The following is a 26,938-nucleotide window of genomic DNA, read 5'->3' on the forward strand; positions in this document are numbered from 1 at the left end:
TTAACGTGTTTACCACGATCCTGTTGTAGGGTGTCACGTCCAAGGCTCCCGGGGGATAGATCGCTTCATTCTTGCGGGAGTCTCGCGCATACAGAAATCGCCGTTGAATAAGGGGGGTCAGTGCATATGGCACAGCGGTGAAGAATAGGCAGCATTTGTAACTGGCTGCCTGGTATCCAGAAAGCGGTAGGGTGGCTGCCCTTTCAATATTGATAGCTCATGGAGCAGCAAAGCCTGTATTTGTCTCTTAAATGCAACTTTTCTTCTGATACCGTGTGCGCTCACTTAATTTCTTCTCTTTTGCCTTGTCACCCTTTATGTCAGTCTAAATTAGTAGGTCTTCCCCTGGCTTTGTGTTTCATATGCTGCCATCTTTTTTTTAAGGTTTTTATTTCCATGGATACTTAGAAGATTGGGAGAAAAAACGTTTACAGTGGGTGCAGATATTAGGCGCTGCCCCATAAGGGACATATGGTAATTTAAAGATGTGTCACTATATCCGAAAGACAATTACACATGGCATTGTGTATTATCTTTATTCAACGTATGGCTCTGTATGATATCCTTGAATATTGGAGATCTATAGTTCAGTGTCCTGAGCATTGCGCATGGGATTGATAGAGGTGGAGGTGGAGCTGGATTGGAATATACAGTACTGTCTTTCCATGAAACGAGAGAGTATTGTGGCTGAACAATTTATGAGAAATGGCCACGATGGGTGCATATTGGATGAAGAGCCCACTAAACTATAATGTATTTACAATGGAGGGAAATAATCCATTGTAGTTTTACATTAGATGGACAGCCTATAATTGGCGTGCATTCGATTAAACATAGGATCAAAAATTCCCATTATTGCTCTGCAGTGCATCGACAACCCATCGTCGCTGTACATTAGATGCCAACCCCACCATGGATGTACAATAGATGAAGGAGCTCATTGTAGTTGTACATGGATGTCAATAGCCCACTGTGTCTGAATATTGCAAGGCAGGAGCCCATCACAATCGAACCATATGACAAGAGACCATGATGACTGTACGTTGGATGAGAAAACATTTTTATGATTGTACTTTGGGAGAAAGAGCCATTCTTGTTGCACTTTGGATGGCTAGTTCCCGGGATGTATTTACAGATGATAGGAAACACCCCAATTGCCTCTTCCTTGAATGCTATACACTGTGGCACCTTAACATTTTAATAGAAAAAAACCATTGTAGTGAAGGGTCCACCCGGTTCTGCATTGGGCGATTACAGACAGTTTTAGCTGTGCAAGGGAACGGATTAGCATGCCACGATTGTACATTGCTACTAACAGTGCATTGTTTGAGAAGAGCTCATCACTGCTGTACAGCAAAGCAAACATAATGTTAACATGTTACAGTGGATGAGATGATCCAGTCTTCATATTCAGGGGTCCGATAAGCCCACTGTCTTTTAAAAGGATTATCGCATACCCCTATGACTGTAAAACTGAGTAAGTGTGCACATTATTGATGTATATCAGATGGCAACATCATTATTGATGACAATAGATTCTACTAGGAAGATATGTAGATGCACACGTTTTCTGGACCATGTGCAGGTAGCACTTGAAATCATATTATCAAGGTCTGATTTTTTTAAACAGTATCAAAGCCAGAAATATATGACATACATACTTCAGAGACTGCTTAGTGCATCAGGGTAGGTATTGATTTACCTGATACCATATAATACCTGATTTCCAGGTGCTCCACTGGCTCCTAATTAAAAGGAACAGGGATTTAAAATTTGCATTCATGATTCACAATCCCTACATCAGGAGGCCCTGAACGCCAGAGGCAATTTGTATTACTTTACTTTCTGCCTAAATCTCTTTAGCCAGAGGGGAAGGGGTATTTCATCATTCGTTGTTTGAAGAAGAGCAGATGCAGTACAAGTTATCTTTGTGCCAAAAGACAAACATCAAAGGTCAATGCAGTGCTCTCTAAGTAACTTTAATGTGTCATAGTGTAAAAGATTAGGGCAGAATGGTTGTTCACGTGGGTAATATCCACCATGGCAGTAAGCAATTAGGACCTCATCATGGCGAAGTGCCTATCATGGAGGTACATTGTTTACAAGTGATGATCACATCATTTTTTGTATGAGAAGTGTCTTTCACTTCTTTATGTTGAACGAGAACAGCCAACCATTGATTAGATTGGATCGGAATAGATTCTCATGGCTACACTTGAATAAGACACCCCAATGATGGCCATACGCTGGACGAGCAGAGCTCATCATGACTGTACTTAGGATGTGTTACCTATTAAGGCTAACATTCATTGATGAAATCGTCAAGGCAGTATTTCGAGGCATAAAAGTATGTCATTGCTGTATACTGCATGATGTGCCTATCATCGCTGTGCATTGTATAAACGTAGACTATACGGTTTATTGCACAGATAGATTCTGTGAATGGGGGTGTTTCTTTGGTTATGCCGGGGTCTATCGTATGGGCGCAGACGAGCCCACTCTTGGCCTAGCCTTTGCTATCCCTGTATTCATGCATTAACCCGATGCCAGTGAACAATACACCATTGGGTACTTTGCTATGTTCCTCTGCTCTCATTTCAGATCCGGACACCCCGCAGGTGGAAAGGGCCGCCCATATGATGTCTGCCAAAGGGAAAAGGCCTAAGCGGGGCCTGCAGCATGATGTGATTGACACAACCACACAGGCAAATAGTTCTGCAATGGCGGTTTGTGTCAATACCCCAGGCTTTGGAGGCAGTTGGCTCTCTACCCTTACATAATACCTGTTGCGCCATCGCTTTATGGAAGACTGTATTATAAAAATCAAGGAAGTCTTACCAGCTGAATTTTCATCTGTGTTAGACCATTTAGGAGATATTGTAACCCAACTCTTTGGTGCAGCGACCTTTACTTAATAAAGACTTTAAACAGGACATTTTAAACAGCAATGTTGCTCCTACCCAGTTTTCAAAGTTACCCGGTGAAAAAACACTCGATAATGGTCGGGGAGATTTTACTATCTAAAGACCATGTTCATACAACATCTCAGGCCCACCAGGTCTCTGCGGATGCTCTTAAGGGAAACCTGAGGCAAGGGTCCCAAATTTGCTCCCAAATCAGACCATTTTAAATCTTTCCCCTGCCTATTGTCCTTATGCAGCGGTCTTGACTGGAGTTCCATCCCTTATGGAGGAACCAGGACAAATCATTTGGGGAGCTGTGCAGCAAGGTTTTGGACTGGTTAGTTCACCATAGAGGTTTTTCTTTCCCCCTTTCCGATGAGATTGTGATAATCCAAAGGATCGGAAGGATTGGTCATGGTCTAATCACTATTAAAGGAGACAGTATCAATATTAACTTTAAATCATCATCTGTGCTTTAGTCCATATTGCTTGGGACTATGAGCCTGTGTGTCTCCAGGAGCTCTCCAGTCCCTGTCCCACTTGAATATTTCTATAAACCCCTCTTTTCGTCTGTGCCATTTGGTAATCTGCAGGTAATGGTGCCTTACAGGAAAAGGGTGGTGGATACTTAGGGGTGAAATTAGCTCCACACCCATCTGGCTCATCTGTTACCTAGTTTGTTTCCAATAATGATCAGTCTAATGTCTCATTAGGGAACTGGTTTGATGTTTTATCTGAAGTCGGCGGACTCCCTCAGTCTTAGATCGGAAACATGTCTTTAAATGTATCTAAAGAGGCAGTAAGTGTGGAGAAGGGGTTTGGTGCAGTATATGTAGGGTCTATCTATTCTTTTTCTGTTGTGAGGTGAAATGTAGCTGGGTTTAAAGATAAGATTATAATTCCAGATTGGCTAGACTTTATTAACAAATTTGATTTTGATATTTTGCAAGAAGCCTGGGATAGCACACCAGTTTCATGTAGGTGTTTCTCCTGTTGCTTGTGCCGTGCTCTTCCTTCCACTCATGGGAGAGCTGGAGGTGGTCTTTCTGTATGGGTAAAATTGAATCTCTGGGTTAAAGTGTTAACTCTTGGTTCGGTTAGCCTCACTTACCAGACTCTGCTTATTAAAGATAGTTTGAGTTCTTTTTACTGTTATTTAGTTAACTTTTACAATAATGATTTTGCTAATTCCTTTATCATCTTTTTGGGGAATGTTTTCATTGTATACTGAGCTTGAAACCAATTGAGTCTGGCAATACATTCCAACCTAGATTTTTGCTTAGTGGGGATTTTAATGCCAAACTTCGGGTTCAGCATGAAGAGCTGAGGTTCAAGGGCTCTGCTACTGAAATTGCTCCTCTAGAAACTAGAGGGAGAGAGTTGAGGAATTTCATAGTCTCACTTGATCTTGTGGATTTACTAGATTTTTTTTCAGAGTGAAGGACCTACTATATCCACTTCTAGGGGCGTGGCGAATGTCTACGATTTGTTATATATTCGCCCAGAGGAACTTGCTTCAGTGACTCTCCAAATGTTTGATTAGAGAAACCCAATGGGGGGGATCACAACGCATTGTCTATTGAAGGGGTTTTCCCCATGGGCAGGGACAAACTGCCTTCAGTGTGATTGAAATTACTCAGTATTCCAGAGATGGTCTCCGATTGGTCTGCTATCTGAAGGACCTAAAGGCTATTCTTAGTCTTCTGCTAAAGAATCATTTATGAGTTGTTTGGGTGAGGATATTGGAGAAGTTTTATTTGCACAATATCATCATTTGAGCTTATTTATTTGGAGCTGCTTGATGAAATGTCCTTTGACCAGCTGAAGATTGCGCACATTGGTTTGACAAGCATTGTTCTGCGGCAAATTGCCTTTTAAGAAAGGCTTTCTCTGGGTGCCCTAGAGATATTGGTGCGGTTCGGAAGGCTAGGATGGTCTATAAATGAACTATTAAGGAGAGGAAGAATGTATTGACTAAAAGTACTGGGAACAGTTGGATCTGGCAGCAATCAAAATAACATCAAAGTGCTCTGGGATACTGTTAAAAAATCTGCCAGAGGGATGTTTGATCTAATCCACTTTAAGTCCATAATATATCTGGTTTGGAGTGGGTTAAGAACTTTTCCACTATTCATCAGCTATCAGAGCATAAGACACAAAACTATTTGTTGCAGGCTCATTTGGAAAATTCTCCTCCTCTTTTGGAAGTGGAGGAAGCTTTTAGGCAGAGCTCAGGTGGCAAAGCTCCCTGTCCAGATGGGATACCATGGACATTTCTAGGTATATCATTAAAATCTGGGATCCTTTGCTCACAATTTTGTTCAATAACTCCTTGTGTAGCAGGGTTCCGAGCTCTTGATCACTATCAATAATTGCCCCAATTTTTAAAAAAGGGGACCGTGGGCTACCGCAATGTTATCAGACAAATTCTCTTATCGACAGAGCAGTAAATATTCAGGGGAGGGTCATTTTAAATAGTTTACGGTCTTGGACTATTCTTAATAATATTATGACCCTGTGTCCGTATGGCTTTCGTCTAGAGCATGGGACTGTGGAACAGTGTCTGAAGCTGCACTTGATTGTGAATCAGTATAGCAACCCCAGACACTGTCCACTGTACCTGACCGTTATGGACTTATCTACCACATTTGATTGCATGAATGGGACCAAGCTTTGGCTGATTTTGATAGATCTGGGAGTGCAAATTTCCCTGGTGATTTTCTCCCTGCATGAGAATTTAGGGGCCAGGGTTTGTGGTGGCCAACAGTGGAATCTTCTTATATTTTCCCTTTAGTAAGCAAGGTGCATCAGGAATGCATTTTGGCGCCTTGCTTTATACTATTTATATTAATGGATTAAGTCCCCCACTTGTCTGCAGCTACTAGTGATGTACAGAAGATTGCTAATTCATTTGTCCTAGTGTTATTAAATGTTGACAGCGCTGTTTTAATAAAAAGGACTTCTAGTGCCTTACATAAGTTGGTTAAGGATTTTTTTCTCATTCATGGGTATCTTCGAATTGCCATAAAATTATGAGAAATCCCATATAATTGTGTCTAGTACAGGGAAGAAGACTATGACGTCCCTGCGGATTAAAGACCAGTCTCTGAGTTGTGTGAAGAGTTTTAGTTACCTTGGTGTTAGTTTTGATTCAGAAGGTTCTAATCAGCCACAGATAAATGCCTCTCATATGAAATTAAGCAGGACAGCAGAAGCTCTATTTAATTTCTCCCAAAACGTAAGTAAGGGCCTTATTTTACCCTATATTGAGATTTATAACCTGTGGTGCATCCCAACAGCCAGGTACAGAGCAGAGATTTGGGGGTTTCATTACAGGTGGAAGAAAACTGGATTTGTAGGTGGCTTTTGAACATTCTGCCAACTATCTTCCATTTTATATTGAATGTTATATGTTTCCGATTAGTTAAATTGGCCCTGCTTATATTCTGGGTTCGTGTGTGGTCAAACGTGGAAGCAAGTTTTCATAGGAAGGTCATATTAGACTGTTTAATTTTAGACAAAGGTCTTTCTCTTCCTTGCTTGAAATATGTCATTAAGTCTTTTATTGATTTTGGCTCCCCTGAAATGTTTACCACACCACTCACTTTCAGAAAATCAGATAAGAGACTGTTTATCCCAAAGATTGGAGGGGGTTTTAAGTAATTGGTATTTCCTTAACTACTTTACATTTTTAGCTTCGGGAGAGAGGGCTTTTTATTTATCTCTGGAGCTCATTCCGTGGGAGTGGTCTTTCCTCTTTTGTTTCAGGGCAGGGACAGTATGGTTCCTTTTGGGCTTTTCAGATGGGGAAAAATTCTGGGGGAATAGTTTATCGACCTGTACTTGTGATGGGTTGGTGAACCAATCTTTGTTGCATTTCATGTTTTTTGTACATTTTATAGACCATTTTCCTATGTGTTATAGCTTATTCTGCTCTCTTAAAATGTCCATAAGAAGTAGGAAATCTATGGACAGTTGATGGCAGATTATCAGGTCAATTCATCCATTAGCCGCCTGCTTATTAGTGGAGATGTTTGCCTTTTTGTTTTGTATATTCACTTTATTATAGAGGTTTTTATTGTATGGGAATGAGATTCCCTGCAGATTGAATGGAAGTAGCATGCTGTCATTACTAATTTTAAATGTGTTATATTCGTATGTGATGATTTGTATTGTGCATTTTTATGATTTCATATGTAAAATCGAATAACGATATACTGAATCAAGCTAGACTATACGATCTGTACATTGTATGTTAAGAACATATCATGTTTATATACATTGATATGGATGTATTCCCATTATGACTCAGCAGAGCGTACAGATATTCCATTATGAACATATATGTACAAGAAGAGCAAATATCATTTTACTTAGAATACGTTTCTAATTTTTATTCAGTAAATTATGGTGAAGTCTGTTCATAAAAATAACAGCAGTTATGAATCCTGTTATTTAGTTAGAGCTAAGCTCTTCTTGACAAATCAATGCTGCAAGGTCACCGTATCAATATATGGAGAGTCAAGCAGTATTCTTCCCTTTCACCAATGAAATATAGCCTATGCGTGAGGTCCAATGCTGTCATAAAGACAGCAAATCTGGCCATGGGGATAGTATCGTATGGCATGGGACAGCTTGTGAAGTTGAGTTCAATTTTTAGTAGCTATGAGCACTATTGTAGAAATTAAGTGAACCATTCATGGGCTTTACCAGTAATGCACATATCTGTGTCTGGGTTGTTCGTGAGGATCACAAGTTCCTCATTGCTGAATGCCACTAAGATTGAGTAGAGAAAGAAGGCCATCTTTGCCTTTAATCAAAATCCATAGTGTATCATATACATACTTGTAGCTAAGCAGTTCCATTGACGTATCCTACCCTAAACTCTGAATGAGACTCTTGAAGCAGATTGTTTTCATAGATGTACGCTTTTACTTGTTTATCATAAAAAAGAGAGGCCTCTCATGACATGAATGTTACTGATGGCCACAGAATCCCCTTTGTTATTTCAAGAGGCTTTTCACATTATTGATCCCAAGGCTCTTTAAGAATTTTCCTTATTCCACATAGAAGTGGACAATCTCAAGCCAGCATGTGCCCACTGTCTATGTTAGGTGGGTTTCAAAGTGGTTGTAGAATTAAAGGCTTTAAGCAGAGTATTTTTTTGTGAGACATGCAGCTAAGCTTAAGTAAAGGTTGCTAATTTGCTCTGAATGTATAGTTAGCCAAGTGGAGAAAGGTGCTTGGCATGGAGGAAGCTAAGTCATTTTTGATCTTGTGACTTGTAGTGGCAATCAAATGAATACATTATTGCTTCTTTTATTTTGAGTGTGGGGTCAAAGAGATGATTGTATCTTTATGAATCAATATTTACTTTAGGTTGAGAGGCTTTAGCTCTGTTGATGTTGCTCTAGCATGCCTTTTTTCTGATTTGTAGGCTTTTTACATTTTCTGGGGTGTGGGGTTGGTATCACATTCTTTCCTCGTTCTTCATGACATTTCTGCTTTCAATTAGTCCAGCTACAAACCGCTGAGTTATGGGTGTCTTATTACCTTTTTATGCAGAGAAGGCCTGCGCACAGATATCTGCTATCTTATAATACACCTTCCATTTTAAGCACATGGTTGTTAGATTACTTTAGGTAAATATTCTGTGCTTCTACTCCGTGATGTTTGAAATAATCCTGTATGTCAGGTCTTGTTAATGTAGAAGCATAAGAAACTATTGAACATATAGGCCAATATTGTATAGTGTTGTTAAACTGTCACTCTTAGAGATGATAACCTACAGAGTGGAATCCTTTTTTAAAAGTGGTTCTACTCTATACGTGGAACCACTTCTTGGGTTTGGAATGTTAAGAACATTCTTACTAAAGAAGTCTACCAATGTGTGTGAAGGAAAGACTATAGTAGTTCATTGTTGAACAAAGTTTACCAAGCCTAATTACTAACATGATCTGTAGCATTAACATAGGAAAGCAAAAGCCACCATGGCCATGCATTTCTTCACCGATAGTAATTAGCGCGTCATTGCATAAATTGAATGAGGTGAATTTACAGTGGATGTATGCAAGATTCAAATAGTTAATTACTGATAAACGTAACCTTACACTGGCCAACAAACGGTGGAAATTGAGTAATTTTTGTTGCTGAGTGTGCACTTTAAGCGACAGTGTCATATCCGCCATGAAGATGAGATGAGCTATTTATGTTTATAATAAAATAGGGGTAACAAAATAATATTGCTTGTTTTTGCTTAACTACAAATGCATTATGACTGTACCTGGTTCACGATTGCCACTTATTTTCTTAAAGTAAATGCTCTTAGTCCTTTATTTCCACAAATATGACAATTGCAATGTGTTCTATTACTAGCCCATGTGCATACACTGGTTACTCTTGTTTGTTTTTCCCCATAACCTATGATATTATAACAAAATCACATGTGTGCAGAGAATGGCTAATACAGCACAGTTTGAGATAGTCCACAATTTTGAACAACGATATTAATATAGAGCAATAAAACAATTGTCATTGTAACACAATTTTCACAGTTCCTATTCATCAAATTTCTGTTTGTTTGTTTATGGGGATTGGCTGTGCACAGAGTGCTTATACGTGCTTTAATGATGAAGGTGATGAAGGTGGGCATAAAACAAACTCTGAGAACTTCAGAATGCCAAGAAAGATTCAATATAAGGACCTGATGTATAGAACCATAATGTGATGGCACCACCAGTTTGTTGCTAGAGCTATGTCCGTAACAGTATAAGAATTATTGAGATAATTTAAGGTTGTAGAACATCTATGAAGGCTCATGACATTGAAATATAATTTTTGCCATGCATTTAATATCTGCTGTAGTTCCAATGCTATGTAGGTCTGGATGGGCGGGATTTTGTCTTAATCCTATAGACTTTGTTCAAATTTACCAAATGTGTGCTTTAAATATCTTCCGACAGTTTGACAGGTACCATTGTCCCTGACCTGATTGTGAGCAGCAATCACCAGATGTGGCTTCTCTTCCATACTGACAACACCAACAGTGCCCAAGGGTTCAAAGCTTCATATGAAGGTAAGGTGTTCTGAGCACTTGAGACTTGCTGGTTGTTTACCTGTACAGTGGCGCTCAGGATACTTACGGAGTTATATCAGTCGGTTAATGGCTAAGTCATCTTCTAATAAGAGGGCTTCTTCTGTAGACTACAGTGCTGGCACGTGTGTAATTTGAAAGTAACGGTTCATAGCCATGTATATGCACATCCATATCATTGTGTCTTAAATAGGTTGACCCTTACACATTCTCAGAATATATATAACACATTTTAAAATGCTCAAGCAGGTCCATATGAGCATTATTACATTTATAGGAAGATATATAGCCACACGTTTTTAATCATTGTGATTTGTATGCACGTAGGGAGGCACAGACAATACCTTTTTCACCTTTGAGATTATGGGGCCAGCTAGGTTGAAATGAGTCAGCATTCTCCGCTTTCTAAAGCCACTCAATTTCTCTTTTGGCTGTTCAAAAGTTATCACGGCTAAAATTGAAAGCATTTGTGTCACACCAACGTTGCTAGCTACAGAGTTTCTGCATTTATGATGGTGATAAACAGATCTATATTGCATTATATTACAGTTTGATGGTAGTTTTTCTTTTAGATACATTGTATTGAAATAATGCTATTATTTTGTAAGATATGGAGGTGAACGGCTGCAGTGAAATATTCTCTTTCGGGAACAGGGGAATAGAGAGCGCTTGATTTTTGTAATTAATCACAGATATTAACCGTTCCTTTTGTATTCATTATTTCATTTATATATGATTAATTGTGACTAGGAAAAACATCATTATGGTCTAAAATGTTTTTGTAAAAATGTGCCATTCATATCTGGGGTGTTTTATGATGCTAGCACTGGCTGTTTGCAATCAGGGTGAAGTTCAAATGTTTCTTTGCTTTCCATTTTATTTATCGCCGCAACAAGGTGTAATTTGGTGAAATGTTGCTTGGCTAAAAATACAGTTCAGAGTTTACGCTGTATCTGACAGTGCAGCCTGAAAAGCACACTCTCGCCAGTGGTTATTCCATAGTTTGCGCCACGCCATTGCCTTCTAAACACGGCCTCTGCAAAAGTTTTAGCCTAATAGTTCTCAGCAATCCCATTTCTGTTTGTGTCGAAGTCCCCCTTAACTGATGTGAATTATTTCTCCAAGTGGCTGTACCGCCTATCGTGATTTATTGGATATCATGGACAGGCTCTTTACCCACACAATGTATTGGATGTCATGAAAAACAAGTTTTTAGTGGATGAGAAATTATAGCATTCTTTCTGAACTCAGTTTAAAAAGCAACCATTTTTCTGGTCATCGCACGTGATTAGCTAGTGCAGGCATCTTTAATCTTACGAAAAACAAAATTCAGTGCCCCTCCAGCAAAGCTGGTGCAGTGTGGTTATAACTATCACTGGGCCTGGCTATCATTTGCTTTGAACACTTCCACGTGCCTTACCTGAACCCACAGCATGCTGTGAACCTTCTAGCTTGAATCCTTTTTGGAGTATGCAGACCAGAAACATTTGAGCATTTGTGAAGATCTCCTGAGGAGAGGTGAATTTGGCAAGTTAATACAGCCTTGTGGTTGAGTCACTGGCTGGACCATCCTTTACAATATTATTTCCACATTGACTGGTTTCAAAAGGCTCCTTTGTGCAGCTCATGCTCACGGGGTCAGAAAGTGATATTGAAAGGTAAAATATAGACCTGCTGTAAATCTCTTTCCTTTCATATTCTTTTCTGTGAAAAGATCATGTGGCTTTTCGAAAAAGTTCATTTATTTAAAAAAAAAAAAAAAAAAATTCAACAAAAATATGTATATACCCTGGCTAGCAGCTGCATTCTGGATAATGTCATATTTTGAATATTTGTGTGGGTCTGTTCATTAGAGACCTAGTCATTTTAACCTTACTGTGCAGATGCTACATATGACAATATGACATTTTATTTATTTTATTTTATTTATTTTATTGGATTTGTATTGCGCTCAGCTACCCTCAATGGGTTTCCCGGCGCCAGGGACAGACTGAAGAAAGAAAACAAGCAAGTGCAAAAAAGAGATCACGAAATGTGGAGATCAAAACAGAAAAGTCTTCAATTTTTTGCGAAACGCCAGAAGATTAGTTTCTGTTTTTAACGCCAGCGGAAGAGCGTTCTACATCTTAGGTCCAAGATATGCGAACGAACGACCTCCCATTTTAGCCAGTCGGATTCTTGGAATCAAAAGATTGCCATTATTAGATGACCTTAGAGAACGGCCAGGTAGATAAGGCTGGACAAGGTTCAGGAGGTAAGTAGGTGCAGAACCCTGACGGATCTTAAACAAAAAACACAGTGTTTTAAAGGTCACGCAATCTGAGATTCTCAACCAGTGTAGGTCACGCACGGCTTGCATTGCGGACGTTCTCCGTGGAACATTACGCAAGAGGCGAGCGGCTGAATTTTGTACCACTTGGAGTTTGTTAATTGTTGCTTTATCCGCTCCAAGATAAAGCACATTGCCATAGTCAATGCGGGACATCACAAGGGCCTGAACGACAATTCTGCGGGTGGACTCAGGCAGCATCCATAAGATCTTCTGCAGCCAGCGTAAGATGGAAAAACAGACTGCAGCGACCTTAGTCACCTGCTGCCTCATCGAGATTTTGCCGTCAATCAGGAATCCGAGGTTACGAGCAACAGGCACAGGGGTAGGCAGAGGACCCATATCACAGGGCCAGTGTCTAGAGCCCCACAGATCTTTATGCTTGCCTAATATGATAACCTTGGTCTTATCTCCGTTGAGCTCCAGCAGATGGTCTTGCATCCAAGCTGCAACGCGAGATAGGCCAATTTTGAGGGCAGAGACTTCCTGGGCCCTGCTGCTAGAAAGAGAAAACACAATCTGCGTATCGTCTGCATATGAATATATGGACAGACCGGCGTCCTCTACGATGGAAGCAAGAGGTCTGATGTAAATATTAAACAACAATGGGCTTAATATAGACCCTTGAGGGACGCCGTAAGCTGAAGAATGAATCGCAGATTCAGCCGTGTTTGAGAAAACCTGGAAGGTGCGCTCATTGAGAAATGAGGCCACCCAGGCAAGCGCTGATCCATCAACACCAAGGGAGCGGAGGGACTCCAAAAGAGTGGAATGAGACACGGTATCGAATTCAGCGCTTAAGTCAAGAAGAATAAGCGCAAAGGTCTCACCGCTATCGATACCGTGTCGGAGTCACTCGGTCACCCCAAGGAGTGCGGATTCGGTGGAGTAATTAGCGCGAAAGCCTGATTGGGATGAATGGAGATATCCCACGTTTTCAACAAACTCGTTGAGCTGGGTGTTGACGTGGCGTTCCAATATTTTGGAGCAGGCTGGCAGCAGGGATATAGGCCTAAAGTTGGCTAAATTTGTGGTGTCAGCACCAGATTTTTTGACATGACAATATGACGTATGACAATTAGTTGGCAGGGCTATACAATCAATTACAGTTGGCAGGGACCTTCACATTTCAGAATTCAGTAGGATATTAATTAATCCTATTAAACTGCAATCAGACTTCAGTTAACACTGTTGTTGTCAATGCTGGGAAGCCAAAGTGTTGTTAATATTGAACCCACTCAGGCATGGCCCAACATCACTGTGTAGACATCCCTAAAAAGAAATGGAAAGGCTTGAGCCAGCCCTATTGAGGTCCTGAGCCACAGTGAGTGACCGTCTGACAATTCTTAGCTTGCCTCTGCTATTACCGTAAGTAACAGCGTGCAACATGCAACTAAGACCAACCTTTGGGGTTAAATTCTTCACATTGTATGTGTGGTTTCACTGTATCCCAATGCACAAAGTGTAGAGCAAACATTGTCTTTTCCTGCCTATTCAGTCCCCTGACAATCCGGAGGAGCATAAATTACTCTACCAACCCACTTGATGCTTCAGACCTGGAAAGTGTACACAGAAACAAAATTCATACTTTCTTCATGGCAGAAATTCATTGCAAGCACAGTTAATGTGTGCAGTAAGGATCACAGTAAGTTAATAATTAGATTCTATATCGGTCGGACCAGTCAGCTACAGCAATACATTGAGTATTCTTGAGACGTGATAGCATATTTTGAATTGCATCTCATAAAAATGAAAATCAAAATTATGCGTCTGCTAAAAAATAGACGAGTAATGATCTAAAATGAGAAATCCATATCTTTGCTAGCATCAGTGTGATGCACAAGGTTAAGAGATATAATAAAGTGTTCTCTGTGTCAAGTTCTTGTCCAATCCAATGTTTCAACGCACCCATCCAATACAGCGTATTTCTTTTGTGCAAAAGACTTCGAAGACAAGTCACTCTTAAATCGAAAATACTTTTTTTTGCGTCAGTGGCTTCCCTGACAGTGGCAGTTCAGTTTAAAGGGGCAAGCCACAGAAATACATCACTCTAAGACGTTCATCAATCAAAGACCGCTTTTGGCCTGCCTGTCTCTGAACACTTTCATAATCTTGCCAATTAATTAAGTGAAGGCTGTGGCTTGGCATGGCACACGAAGAATGACTTTGCTTGACAAAATTGTTTTTGCTATGTCAGTTTGTGAATATGTTTTCAACGTGATGTACAAGAAACATCTCCAAATTTCTGCAGATGCACGATCCAGTCCCCCTGGGCCATGTAGCAAATTGAAGTATATAGAGGAACTATTAATGCAGTTTATTTCAATTTATTTTGTTATTATGTTCAATAATAAATGAATGTGCATTGTGGGATCACATCTGTATTCGTCTCTCTTGTAGTAAATGCATGTTTCCTTCCAAACCCCATGCAATTATATTTGATTTCCGTTAAGCCAACTAATTGTGTAATAAGTACAAGAAAAAAGGTGTACAAGCAAAAGATTATCGTGGTTATTTTATTCTCTTAGCGTTTTCCAGCATCTATTCTTGCTTGATGAGCCTGCAAATGAACACATTCATCTTTCTAAATGAGCAAAATATGTAGATGAGCTGAGCAGGCGGGATCTGCCTCAATCTTACGGTTATTGATCTTATATTGTTCCAGAAGTTCCCATTTGCCGGCTTCATTGATTATTGTAATGTTTCCTGCAATGTGAATTTCCCCCACTCACTGCATTCTGCCTGCATGTATCTTCTCAACAACTGCTGTTTTTTGTGGTGGTAAGGTATTTTGGTGGGTTCGGTGCCCAACAAAAAAAAGTATTTGAGTGTAACTTGCGGTTGGCAGGTTTCTATCTCAGCAATGCCAACGTAACCTTTTATGCTTGCAAATTTGATAAAATGTGTACCTTTTGATTGAAAATAATAACACCTATCTTTAAAAAAGCAATTGGAGGCTATTAAGTTTAGGTTGTGGGGCTACACATCTTGATCGCTCTCCAGCTATTCCATGTACCACTACTCACCAAGGTGCCTGGGGCAGTGTAAGTGACATCACACTCCATTTGCCCCCCAGCCACGTTCACAGGTTTATGTCCTTGGCCCAAGGTCAGTCCCTCAGCAGCTTCCAATGTGCTGATGGGGTGCTATGAGAAGGAAGGGCAAGAAGCAGGCACCTCAGAATGTAAATAGCCCTGTTTCCTTACTTTTTCTGCCACAGTTAGTAAGGATGGTTTGTTGGTTTTTAAGGAAAAGCCTTGGCTACTATTTGTTACCTATGATTGCCTTCCATTCACTTTTCCTCTAAATGTTCAAAATTTACTCAAGAAATATTCCTTCCTTCTAATCACTAATCTCGTGCCAGCTATGTCACTGCATGGAGTGCTATATTTTTCTGTCACTTGCAAAGTGGTGCTCTGTCTTCTTTTATTTATTTATTTATTTATTTAGCAATTTGTATAGCGCCTGGTGACCCGAGGGCATCCCCGCGCTGTTAACATTGAGTCCTACTGAGGGGGAGAGAGGTGGAGGGTTTATTTAGGGAACAAAGGGGTTTTAAGTTTTTTCCTGAATGTCAGGTGGTTGGGCTCCAGTCTGAGGGAGCGTGGGAGAGAGTTCCAACCAGCGGACGCTTTGACAGAGAAACGTCGGCCTCCAGTACGTGTTCTCTTGAATTTAGGGATGTTGGCCAGGTGCTCGTTCTCAGACAGTAGGGCCCTTGGTGCAATGTAGGGGGTGACCAGACCGCTGAGAATCGCAGGTCCCGATCCGTTGATTAGTTTATGGGCCGTGCACATGGCCTTAAACTCCACCCTTTGGCGGACTGGCAGCCAGTGCAGCGCCTTAATGGCGGGTTTGGCGGATACTCTAGGAGGTACACTCATGATTAGGCGAGCTGCAGCGTTCTGGGTTCTTTGCAGTCTTGCTAAGGTGGCTTCCGGCGCACCTAGGTAGACCAAATTGCTGTAGTCTAGCCGTGACAATACGAGGCCCTGTACTAGCAGTTTCCTGGACACGGGCGGTAGGAGGGGGAGAATTTTGCGAATAGTTCGCAGAAGCCCAAGGCAGGTTCCGGCGGTTTTAGCCGCTTGGGTCTTCATTGAGAGGTCGGGTTCTAGCCAGACTCCGAGGGTCTTGATTTCGTGTTTCGGGGTGGGGGTTTCCCCGAACACGTCTGGCCAAATTGCCGGGGGGATGGTCGCCCATTGTTTGCCCATGAGCATCACCTCGGTTTTGGAACCGTTGAGTTTCAATGTTTTGATAACGGTGGTGGGCTCCAGGCTTGAAAATAGCACTTTGAAGAACCCTTTCCAGTGAATTAACCCTCTTTTAGGACCGGAAACAAAGTCCTCATAGAAAAGGGGGGCTCGTGTAACTTACTTCACATTTTAACGTCTAATTTCAGAGATTTGATTCATGCTTCTGGGGAAAGCTCAAACTGTGTGCTTCCCGCTGATTGAATCCCACTAATTTTGCCTGGCAGGTCTTATAGCCATGTAAAAAATGCTTGCAATGCTGATTCTTTTCCAGTGGTAGAATACATTAGACCAGAAAAAAAGGAGGTCTTCTGTGGTCAGAACTAACCTTTGACGTTCATACCCACTTGGAAGCATGCCAACTACCTGCTTCCCTTCTCCAGTTACATTATATTTTAGACCTCCTTTAAAGAAAGTTACTTTGTTTGGAGGTCAAAAAGTAGTTGATACCGGATGTTCTTGTTCTCAGGCCAAGAAGACATCTACTGTTTGCATTCACTGTAGCTGCATTTGGAGCAGCTATATATTTATCTGAGTGACTACCCTACTTTCCTTTTTACATACATCTTATGTCCCTATATAATGCAGTAGAGCACTGTTCGGTGACAAGAAGGTGAAGACATTTGCTGAATATGTGACTACATGTCAGTTCATCTCTAGTGCCTCGTGGGGCATCAGATGTATCCCTACCAAAATATAAGCTGATACAACTCAGACTGGTTTCTATGAAAGGCATGTTTGAGTGTGTGAAATTCGCAATTAAAATACTCTACAGTAATGGCGCATTAAAGTTGTTAAAATAGACACAATTAGGGCAAATTATGAATCTAAGGATGACCTTGAAGAAAGCCATTCGACACATAGGGCAGATGATTTGGATGAAAAATGTAGACCTCCAGATGTTGGAGTAACTCATTCTCTATAAGAGCATCAAACTTGTTTTTAATCTTGTCAGTGGATGCCTGAAAAAACTGGCAGGTGACAATTGGGGTGTACACTACACAATTGTATTCTTAGATCCTCCTCTCCAAAACAAACCGCTACCTGGATGGGCAAGGTAGAATCCACCCAGATTTAAGTGGTATCTGGACGAGGACTCAATGATGAAGCATGCCACTAAGAATCCTAGTCATGAGTCCTTTAATAACAACAAGGAATGTCCTTCTAGGACCATTTGCAGAGGCATTATTACCAATAAGAGGGGCACTGGCGTAACAAAAAGTGAGGGGGCCTATCTGCACGGTACTTAGGGGAGCCCCCTCCGGGCTCAATCAGGAGCTCTCCGGCCAGAGTGCAGTGCCGAGGGGGCCCCTTGGAGCTAGGAGCCCCCCCGCACCGCGTGGGCTGCAGGGGCCAGTGTTACGCCCCTGAGGGGGTTTACTCTCCTGATTGATACTTGTCCTTTTTTTTTATCAAACTTAGAGATATTAAACACTGAATTGGTCATGCCAAGACTGGTGACCACAGAGGAATGCTGGTCTCTGCAGTGAGAGATGAACTGACTGAGATATATTTCTAGTTTGTGGCGAAATAGGACATTTTTAAGGTGAAATTGTTGTGTACTGACTCTTCGAAATGCCTCAAAATGTTTCTCTGAATGTTTAATACATTGTGAAAGTTAAGCGTCTTTAAAGTGTAGGTGTTTCAAACTTCTAATTACTTGTATTTAATTGTTCTTCTTCGGTAAACACCGATCTCTATCTTTGGTTCCATTGTTTTCTTGTTTGTAGCTGGATTTTCCCAAAAATGTGTACTTTTTATGGTGACTAGCTTTAGCGTTAACAGCTCATGCTGTCATTAGTGTACATTCGCGAAATCTCTGATGGAAAATGAAGATTTACTCACTTGGGGTTTTGACATGATCAGCTTTTGATGCAGATGTGCCTGAAAATCCCTGTGATAATGTTAGGAAGTTTCAAAGATATAGAGACTTATTTATTGCATTAGTAATCCCTGAAAATCTGAAAGGTGTCACACTGAAAATCACTGTCTGATACCCAAAGTGATATTATCTCTCTCATCCCTGGCCAAGAGATTCAGGTTTAGAAAGACTTTTGACTGGATTTGATTAATATATTTCGGCTTATGTGCTTGGATGCTCCGATTTGCATCCTCCTCCATCCCCTGCGCTACAACATCTGAAAATATGAGAGGGATGTCAATCAGTAAAGTTTGAGGCATGCATCATGCACCATAAACAGAGAGTTTGATCTCAGCCCTCCAGAAACTTTATGATCTTCAGCAATATTGATTCCAACACACATTCTTTGTTTCATCAGGTGTTCTTTTGCTATGAAGGCTTCCATTGGGGGCATTAGGGGTGCATACTTGCTATCAGCCGTATGTGCAATCTTATTAAAAACACAGCGAGATTTCTCTAAAAGGCACATAAAAAGAGAAAAAAAACTATGTCCGTAGGCAAAGAGAATGGTGGAGTGAAACGAACTATATATTAAACACATAATAATGGATGACAGAATATTTGGGATTCTCACAATTGTGAATGGAATAAAATGTAACCTACCACCTCATCTGACATTGCAAATGCAAGGCCAATACATTAGAAAATAATCTTGAGAATAACAAAAACTTGCCGCAGTTTAAGGGCATTGGTCACTTCTTAAAGCATAATACACAAAAAGGGACCGTATGTTAAAGTGATGACAGTATTTGCTTCTGATAGATATTGTAATTTGCTTATATTGCTAAAATATGGTATCATTTCCCCTGCCGGTAATTAATATTGAGGGGGGGGGGTGCGGGGGGGAGGGAGGGGAGGTGTCCAGTTTCCACCATATACATTATTCTTTCTTGTGTCAGTGCGACCTCTAATTCCGTCTGTCCTCAATAGGCATAATAACTCTGCTACATTGTAGGAGTATACGTTTACCTTGAGAGCGACAGACTAAAATCAACACTCTCTAAGAATAACCCTCCATGCCTTCTCCAAAGGGTACTCATATTTACATCTTCTCGTCCAGAATACAGAAATTAATTTTGCATTGTCCTACCTCAGATTTTGATCTTGAGATTTAAATGTACAATCAATGAGGCCGTCAAAGCTCACTTTCACTACAACTAGCAAGGCTACATTCACTCTGTACAAAGATCTTTCCACAGGCTGCTCAATGTGAATCAATAGCTTTCCATTAAAGCCCTAACTTCTTGTGACAATGAGAATTTCCTTGTGTAACAAACTTATGTACGGCTATGCTAGAAATTTGTTACACTTCAAATCTGAGTTTTGTCTAGCTTTCCATGAAACGTTCCACTAAATAGTGTATGTTGACCGTAGGCCTATTGCTACTTTACCTGAGATGCTTTCCGTTGAGGGCTCACAATTTGTATTGCTTTACAATTTGTTAGTAAAACTTCCAGATTTATTCTCAGTGTACTCCCCTGCTCAGTTAACTTCTCAGCAACTCTTTTATGTGTAAGGGTATTTTAAATGTGTAAGATCAGTGAACACTCACATGTGTAGCCCCTTTACATCTCCAGCCTCAAGCAAGCATGAGGCCACTCTCTCTAAATATCACTGTATAGACAAGGAGGTTGCCAACAACTGATATATCAACCCACTATCCCCTCAGCTTCAAAAGGGATAAATCAAAAGGCTAGTGTGAGCAACAAGCACAATAATACACAGTAAGTAAAGTAGAGTTAAAATAGAATTGCCTATGCATGTCAGAGAAGCAGAAAGAGACAGATGAAAGACTTAGTGGCTGAAATTGCACCAGTAGTTGATAGTCAAAGAGGAGTAGATTGTGCAAGACTCTGAGAGATATCTAACCTAGAATTATAATTTTAGGAAAATTGGCTCAGAAATAGAAAAAAAGTTTTCCTTAATGCAAGTGGAGAGTGGAAAACCCATGTCAGAATGAAGAAAAAATGGAAACAATGTACAGATATGCAAGCAGCACCGAAAAAGTTATAGCTAAGTTCAATAGAGGAGAGTCTGTAACAATAAAAAAATGCATTGAGGAAACTCACTATGGAGCAATGATGGTAGGAGACATATCACCTGAGTGTGCCCATCAGTGTAAATAATGTGTTTGTACTGATCAAGTGGGAGTAACAATGCAGGAGGACGATGAACATGTTATATTGTAAAAACTCATGCTTATGTAAAGAAGGATCAAAGATAAAGTTGACATCAGCCCACGTCAAAGAACTATCCCATAGTATCCACCGCGGATTCAAGTCTTTAGAATTCAGGACCCTAGCCTTTTTAACTGCTTCTAAAGCAGGTAACGGCGAGACCAAGAAAATGCGTTTACCTTGAGCCAGAGAGCGTTCCTTAAGAATCGCCATCTGGAAAGCTGTCAAAAAAAATTCTGTAGAAGAGAAAAGTATCTGAGCAGGAGTACACTAATGCAATTTATAAGCCATGGGGACATTGCCATTCTCATTGAACGTCAAGTATGTAAAGCCTAACGTGCCTGATACAATCCTTACGACCAAATTTGTAGAATTGTCTCATTTTAACAAGAAAGTGGTCACAAGCAGATCAGACTGCAGAGACCGAAGAAGTGCAATGTGTTCCGGAAGCCAATAGGAGGCCGAGAAAGAAGGTTGTATCAAAGAGTAAAGAGGTTTGATATGCTGGGCATAGGCAGGGAAGTATGTCCTCCCGTAAATAAAAAAAAACAGCAATGATTGCATTTTTTCAGATGGCGGTTGCAATTGAGCACATTTTTCCAGAAAGTGGGGGGTAGCCCCCTACCTTCATTGTTGAGTTTGTAACCAAGAAAAAGAACCACCAAGAAGGAGATGTGAGATTTAGTGAAATTGAATTTGTAACCAAAAGTTTGCAAAATGTGTGATAATGCGGTCCACTTGCAAGAGATGCCGTGTAATTCATCATCAGTCATGTATTTGTCATTGACGTACTAGAAGGCATCAGGGTTGATCTCATGCAAAAGGGACACTATGCGTGCCGCAAACACACCAGGGCTTTTCTTATATCTCATAGGTAATCTCGCATATCTGCACTGATTCCCTAACGCACTGAATGGGGTCAAATCACGGGACTCAGAAGCCAAAGAGTGTCTGAAAAATCCATTGGAAATATCCAAGAAGGTTTTATATTTTTTGCGAACAGCGTTATTCATTAATGTAGAGCTATGTGTGTTCTGAACCGCAAAAGTACAAACGTGACTGTTGAAATGTCTGTAATATAAAACAATACGATACAAGAGGCAAAAGAGGATTATTCATTGATAAAACACAGGGTTCAATCACACCCTGATATTCCAATGGGGTCAAGATTTCACTTACGGGCCCTTTCGCATTTTGTTTGATTGGATACTGTGGTTGGGGCTTAGGTGTAGAGTGTAAAGGAATCACATAAACCGGGGAATCCTTGCCCCAACCAGCCTGTTTGCGATATAACGCTGGTGCTAAGGCTAAAGCTCACTTGGAGCCTTAAGGAATTTTATCGTCATCAGGAACATTTTGTGAAAAACTGGTTAGAATAACATCTTCCCCTTTAGAGGCAGCTAAGACAAAAAGGGGAGGCCAATCAGCCTTTTCCAAAAAAATATCATAAGAAAAAGTGAATTTTTCCCAAAACACTCCCTTAACTGGGCGTTTAATATCACCTTCAATTTGGAGGTCAGTTGGAGTCTATCTGGAGAAATGACTCGAGTATCAGCTGTCTCTACTGTAATAAAAGTGACAGTTGCTTTTGCTTCCAGGTGCTGGTGGAGTGTCTGCCGCACTATGGTAACCTCCGCTGCACTGTCCAGGAGGGTTACTACCCAGCTCCTGTCGAGGAACATGGTTCACACCATCTGAGACATATTTTGCAGTTTAAGTGGCAACTTTCTTCTTCTCAAATGGGAGCAGGATATTGAGGGGGTTCCCCTTGCTTAACTTTTACATCAAACTGGTACTGTGGGTCACGTCTAGCTTGCGTAGACTGACTTTCCCTGCGATCCTGATGCCCTCCTCTGCCTGGTTGTTGATCCTACAATTCCTGAAAGGAATGAGGAGAACGAGGATCAGGAACCTAGAATCTCTTAGGTGTCTTATGTTTTCAAGCGGTCACACAAATCAGATCTACATTCGAAGGCATCAGGCAGAGGCGAACCTGCACAAGAGCCAGGCTTCTGTTGTTGCTGCCACTGATGTTTATTCCAAGCCTTTTTAGGAAAGACTGGGCCTCCCTCCTTTTCAGCAAGGAGCTTATTTTGCACCTGAGTAAAAGGTCTTATTCCCAACTATTGTGTCCTAAAAATGTATACACATCAGCAATAATAAACAGCAACTGCCGCTGTCGATCCACGTCTGCCAGCATGGCTAGGTGCTGTCACACTTGCAAGCAAACTGCTTCACCTTTAATGTTGGCCAGAATAATTTCGGAGACAATAGGAAACATGCCCATTAACTTCATCCCCAAATCCAGGTCTGGACCATCCCTGTGTTCATCCTGTACCTTCTTCAGAAGGTTTGGTTGAACGCTCATGGGCGGAGTGTCAAAGCACAGTGTGTACACCGTAGCAAACACTGTCCACCAGGTGGTGCAGTCACCTAATGCAGGAATTAAACCACCTGGCACACTCAATGTAAGGATCCTGTGTTTTTCCACAGGGGTAGTTTTCGGAAAGACAGATTCAAGTTGTTCACATTTTTGTACAAGCCAAAATGGCAAGTCATTCCGGTTTTGAGGACGATTGCCCATCAATGAGTTAATCATGATGAGACTAATAGCAAGATCACCCCCATGGCCTGGTGGCTGGGGAGCGGCTCCTGCCGGAGCCACTTGAATCGCACATGACATAAATTGTATGACACTTCTGTGATGAATCAGCATTGTATGTAGCTGACGTAGCTCTGCGTGTATAACATTATTATAATTTGGATGACGTGTAGAACCCGCCAAAATGGCCAAGTGGCCCTATCGACTGATAAGGGGCTTAAACAGACCACAGAAACAGGTTGAGGAAGGGCACCATTAAACCAGATGGTATGCTCTCAGGCCGTCAACGGAACTTCAAGTAATGCATAAGGGCGATAAGCCAGCGGCACTGCGGCTGCTGTATATTCATGAAACAAATTATCATTCCCATCCACTGCCAGGAATGTAAGTAATCCAAGAGCAAATGACCTCGAAGTTATGAGCCGCATCCGCTTCAACAACAAAGATAAAGGACCCCCCAGCATTGGGGATTCCACGTTGAGTCAAGAATGCCGCAACCACAGCGCGGTTAGGTCATGTAATAGCGATCACCATAATGAAAGCAGAAAAGGATAAAACAAGAGAACTGAAGAGCAAAATCGGTTTGAGAGAAATGAAACCTTTTAAACTTCAAGTTTGTTAAACCTATAAAACACAAATATAGGAGGCTAAGTCCTTACACCACGGACATCTCCTGTAACCAGTGAGAGGGTATTATGGACAAGCACAAGCCCTACTCAGGGGTCTCGTGAATAAGTACCAAACCAAAATGTTGGCGCCATGTTGCAGGGATTCTGCACAAATACAGATCTATGCACAGGAGTATGGGGCCTTGGTGTATAGTGACTGGGTCTTCCTATCACCATAGGACTTACTAACCCAAGACCGACTACCTATAGCATCTCACTTGCTCTCCTACTCACTCTCAGAGGAACAAATTATTAGATACCCCAGAACACAACACTACCAGATCTCTCAGGAATTGTGGTAACAAGACACACTCTTTCATTCACACTCGTTTACCTGTCCACAATAAGATCTGACAGAGACACAAAACAGTTTAAAATATTTATTTTAACTAGCATGCCCTAACATACTGTATATGTGCCTCAAGAAGCAGGAAAATGCATAGTACAAATACAATCAGCATAGCAGCCAGTCCATATATCATCAAGGGAGATGTCATCATAGAAAGACAATGGAGAAAAGACTATAGTGCCTAACCTCCCTCCCCTTGCTAGGAAGAAGTATTATTATTTAATAGAAGACCTCTGGGCTTTGACAGCAGACCCCACACCTAACCCTACATATGGTAGATCTACATTATAGATACTGTCTAGCTGTTCTCTCTGGAAAGGTCCCTCTCCAAATGTGTGTCACCTATTTGTGTATCCCACTAAATATCCAAGTACGCTGTCCAAACAACAGCTGCATCAGTATGTTGTGTCTGAAGGCTAAGGTCGGGCCAGAACAAAATAACAAGGGGAATTGTTGTTCGACCTTGCACATAATGTCCAGTCAAAATCCAAGGAACATGCAGAGAGTAAACCCAGCGATGAGTTCTCATGTGAAAGTAGTCTTTGAAATTATTGCAAAATAAAGACGTATAGCAACGTGAGCAAAAGCAGACTGAAAGCTGCGACGTGCTTACGCTAACTTAGTGAAAACGACAATATCCCTATGTGCCACGTGACCCTATGGATCAAGGATGGAAGGATACATAATTCCTGTGAGTGTGCTCAATCATAATATGGCCCCAAACAGTACAGACTGTCTACTGGACCAACAAGTTTCCCAATAGAATACCGGATGAGTGCTTGTTCAATGATAGTAAGATGGCCACCACTTCAATCAGAATGGAGAATAGAGGGTTGAGCATCTGTTAAGAGGTGCCAACCTAAACATTTAGCCTGCGCCCCGTCCAATGACTCTGTAGGAACTAGAGAAGGCCTGCCACCGGATTAGGCCAAATCCAGCAAAACTGCAAATCAAAGTTCAACAGTGTGTAAAGCTTGCGTGAGGCAATCACAGTATAGGATTTGTGGTTAGAAGCGTTTTGCTGTTGTTTTGATCTTATGTGGGTAGTTCTTCCATGTTGTGTGTGAGGACCATTAAAGTGAGGTTATCATGCTATAGGATGCAATGCTTAGCAAAGTGATGGATAAAAATAGAGTGAAAGAGAGACATGCGTTTATGTTTTTTTAGTACGTTTGCAGGTTTGAGCAGCTCTGCCTGTTCCTTTTTGGTATTTTTTATGATCATGGGCTTCACGGTTTGTCCATTCTAAGATATTTTGTTTTTAAAGTTTATGGTCCTGAGCTGGCATAGAGTGGAAGGAGAAATGGTGGAGCAATATTTTGTGACTAGCTTTGCTATGATCTTCCCAAATTATTACCATTCTGAGATGTCAAGAAGAGGTCATGGTACGTAACTTTTCGGGTCATGCATTGGTGGTCTAAATTAAAGTCCCCTATTGGCCAGCTGCATGTGACATATCTCTTCAGTTAGTTTATGCCTGTCCAGTTGGTGATGGGTGGTTAATTTCTGTGGAAAGTCCTACAGTAAATGGTGATGGAATATGATGCGTTGCAATTTGGTTTTATAGAGGTGTAAAAGTATCAAGAATTATAAAGGAATTATTATGCAGCTTGTGTAAACTGCAATCAGGTGTTGTGTTCGAGGAATGTTATTTACGTTATTGCCATTGCATTTATATAGTACTTACTACCCCTGACGAGGTGTTGAAAGACTTTATGCCGTGCAGCACACTACTCTGTAATTTTGAGTTAGTGTTTTTTTGCAGTGGTTTTTGGGATTAGTTTTGTGCTCGCAAGAACATTCTATTCATTCACTCCAGGTTCTTTGTGGTGGTTTAGTTTAACAGGAGTGTGATCATGAGTGTAGTGGGGGTATGTGAGTTCATGCAGATTGTCGGTGGGAATGTACTTTCCCCTATATCCCTCCTAGCATATAAAACGTTGAAAAGCATTAGTCAAGGCCCAAAAATAGAAATTCTTTGTTCGCTTGATTCTTGAAGCGTTTGTTGTGCGAAGATCTTTATCTCAAATAATTAGCTCTTAATTTTGCGTTTTAACTATTCTGTCTTTAATTCTCCGGGTTGTATTTGAAACAGAATATGTTTATGTAATTAGATATTATCTTTTCGGTAGATTATGCACTGCTCGCATGAAAGTTAATCTCCTCAAACAGATTGATAGGAGCCGGCAGGCTTGGCTCTTATTCCAGCTGGGCTGGACGTCTGTTATTCAGGCTAAATGAAAACGACGATAAAGTGATTGGATCAGGAACGCCACGCGCCATTGGAGGGTCAGAGTGCAGCTGCATCGAAAACCAGCCGCGTGCGCCGCAACGCACGTTTCCCTGGCGTTTCCTGCAGGAATTCCCCCCCCCCCCTGACTCTTCCAATGGACAGCTGTTGTAGATGTTTTTCAAAAAATATTTGTTCACACACTAGGGCAAGTAAGAGCTTGAGTGTGATTTCATACAATGACTTTATTTGTGCGTAAAATGCTATTGTATTTTCAAATAAAATAATGCCTCCTTCACGGTCAATTCACATAATTCAAACGTATTCTTTAGACAAATGTACATAGTGTTCCAAGATTACTTTCCCTAATAATATTGCCGTACCACGATGCATATTTCAATTTAGAGAAT

At 41.0% G+C, this 26,938-nt stretch overlaps 1 protein-coding gene across 1 annotated transcript in view; it reads left to right on the forward strand.

Moving 5' to 3' along the window:
• Positions 1 to 26,938, forward strand: part of CSMD2 (CUB and Sushi multiple domains 2) — a 1,651,801-nt gene that overhangs the window by 1,103,182 nt on the left and 521,681 nt on the right. The window contains exon 12 of the mRNA XM_086956548.1: positions 9,866 to 9,978. Coding sequence (XP_086812674.1) covers positions 9,866 to 9,978 — 113 coding nt within the window. The remainder of the gene's footprint in view (positions 1 to 9,865; positions 9,979 to 26,938) is intronic.

This window comes from Lissotriton vulgaris, chromosome 2_1 (genome assembly GCF_964263255.1).
Source record: "Lissotriton vulgaris chromosome 2_1, aLisVul1.2, whole genome shotgun sequence".
NCBI lineage: Eukaryota > Metazoa > Chordata > Amphibia > Caudata > Salamandridae > Lissotriton > Lissotriton vulgaris.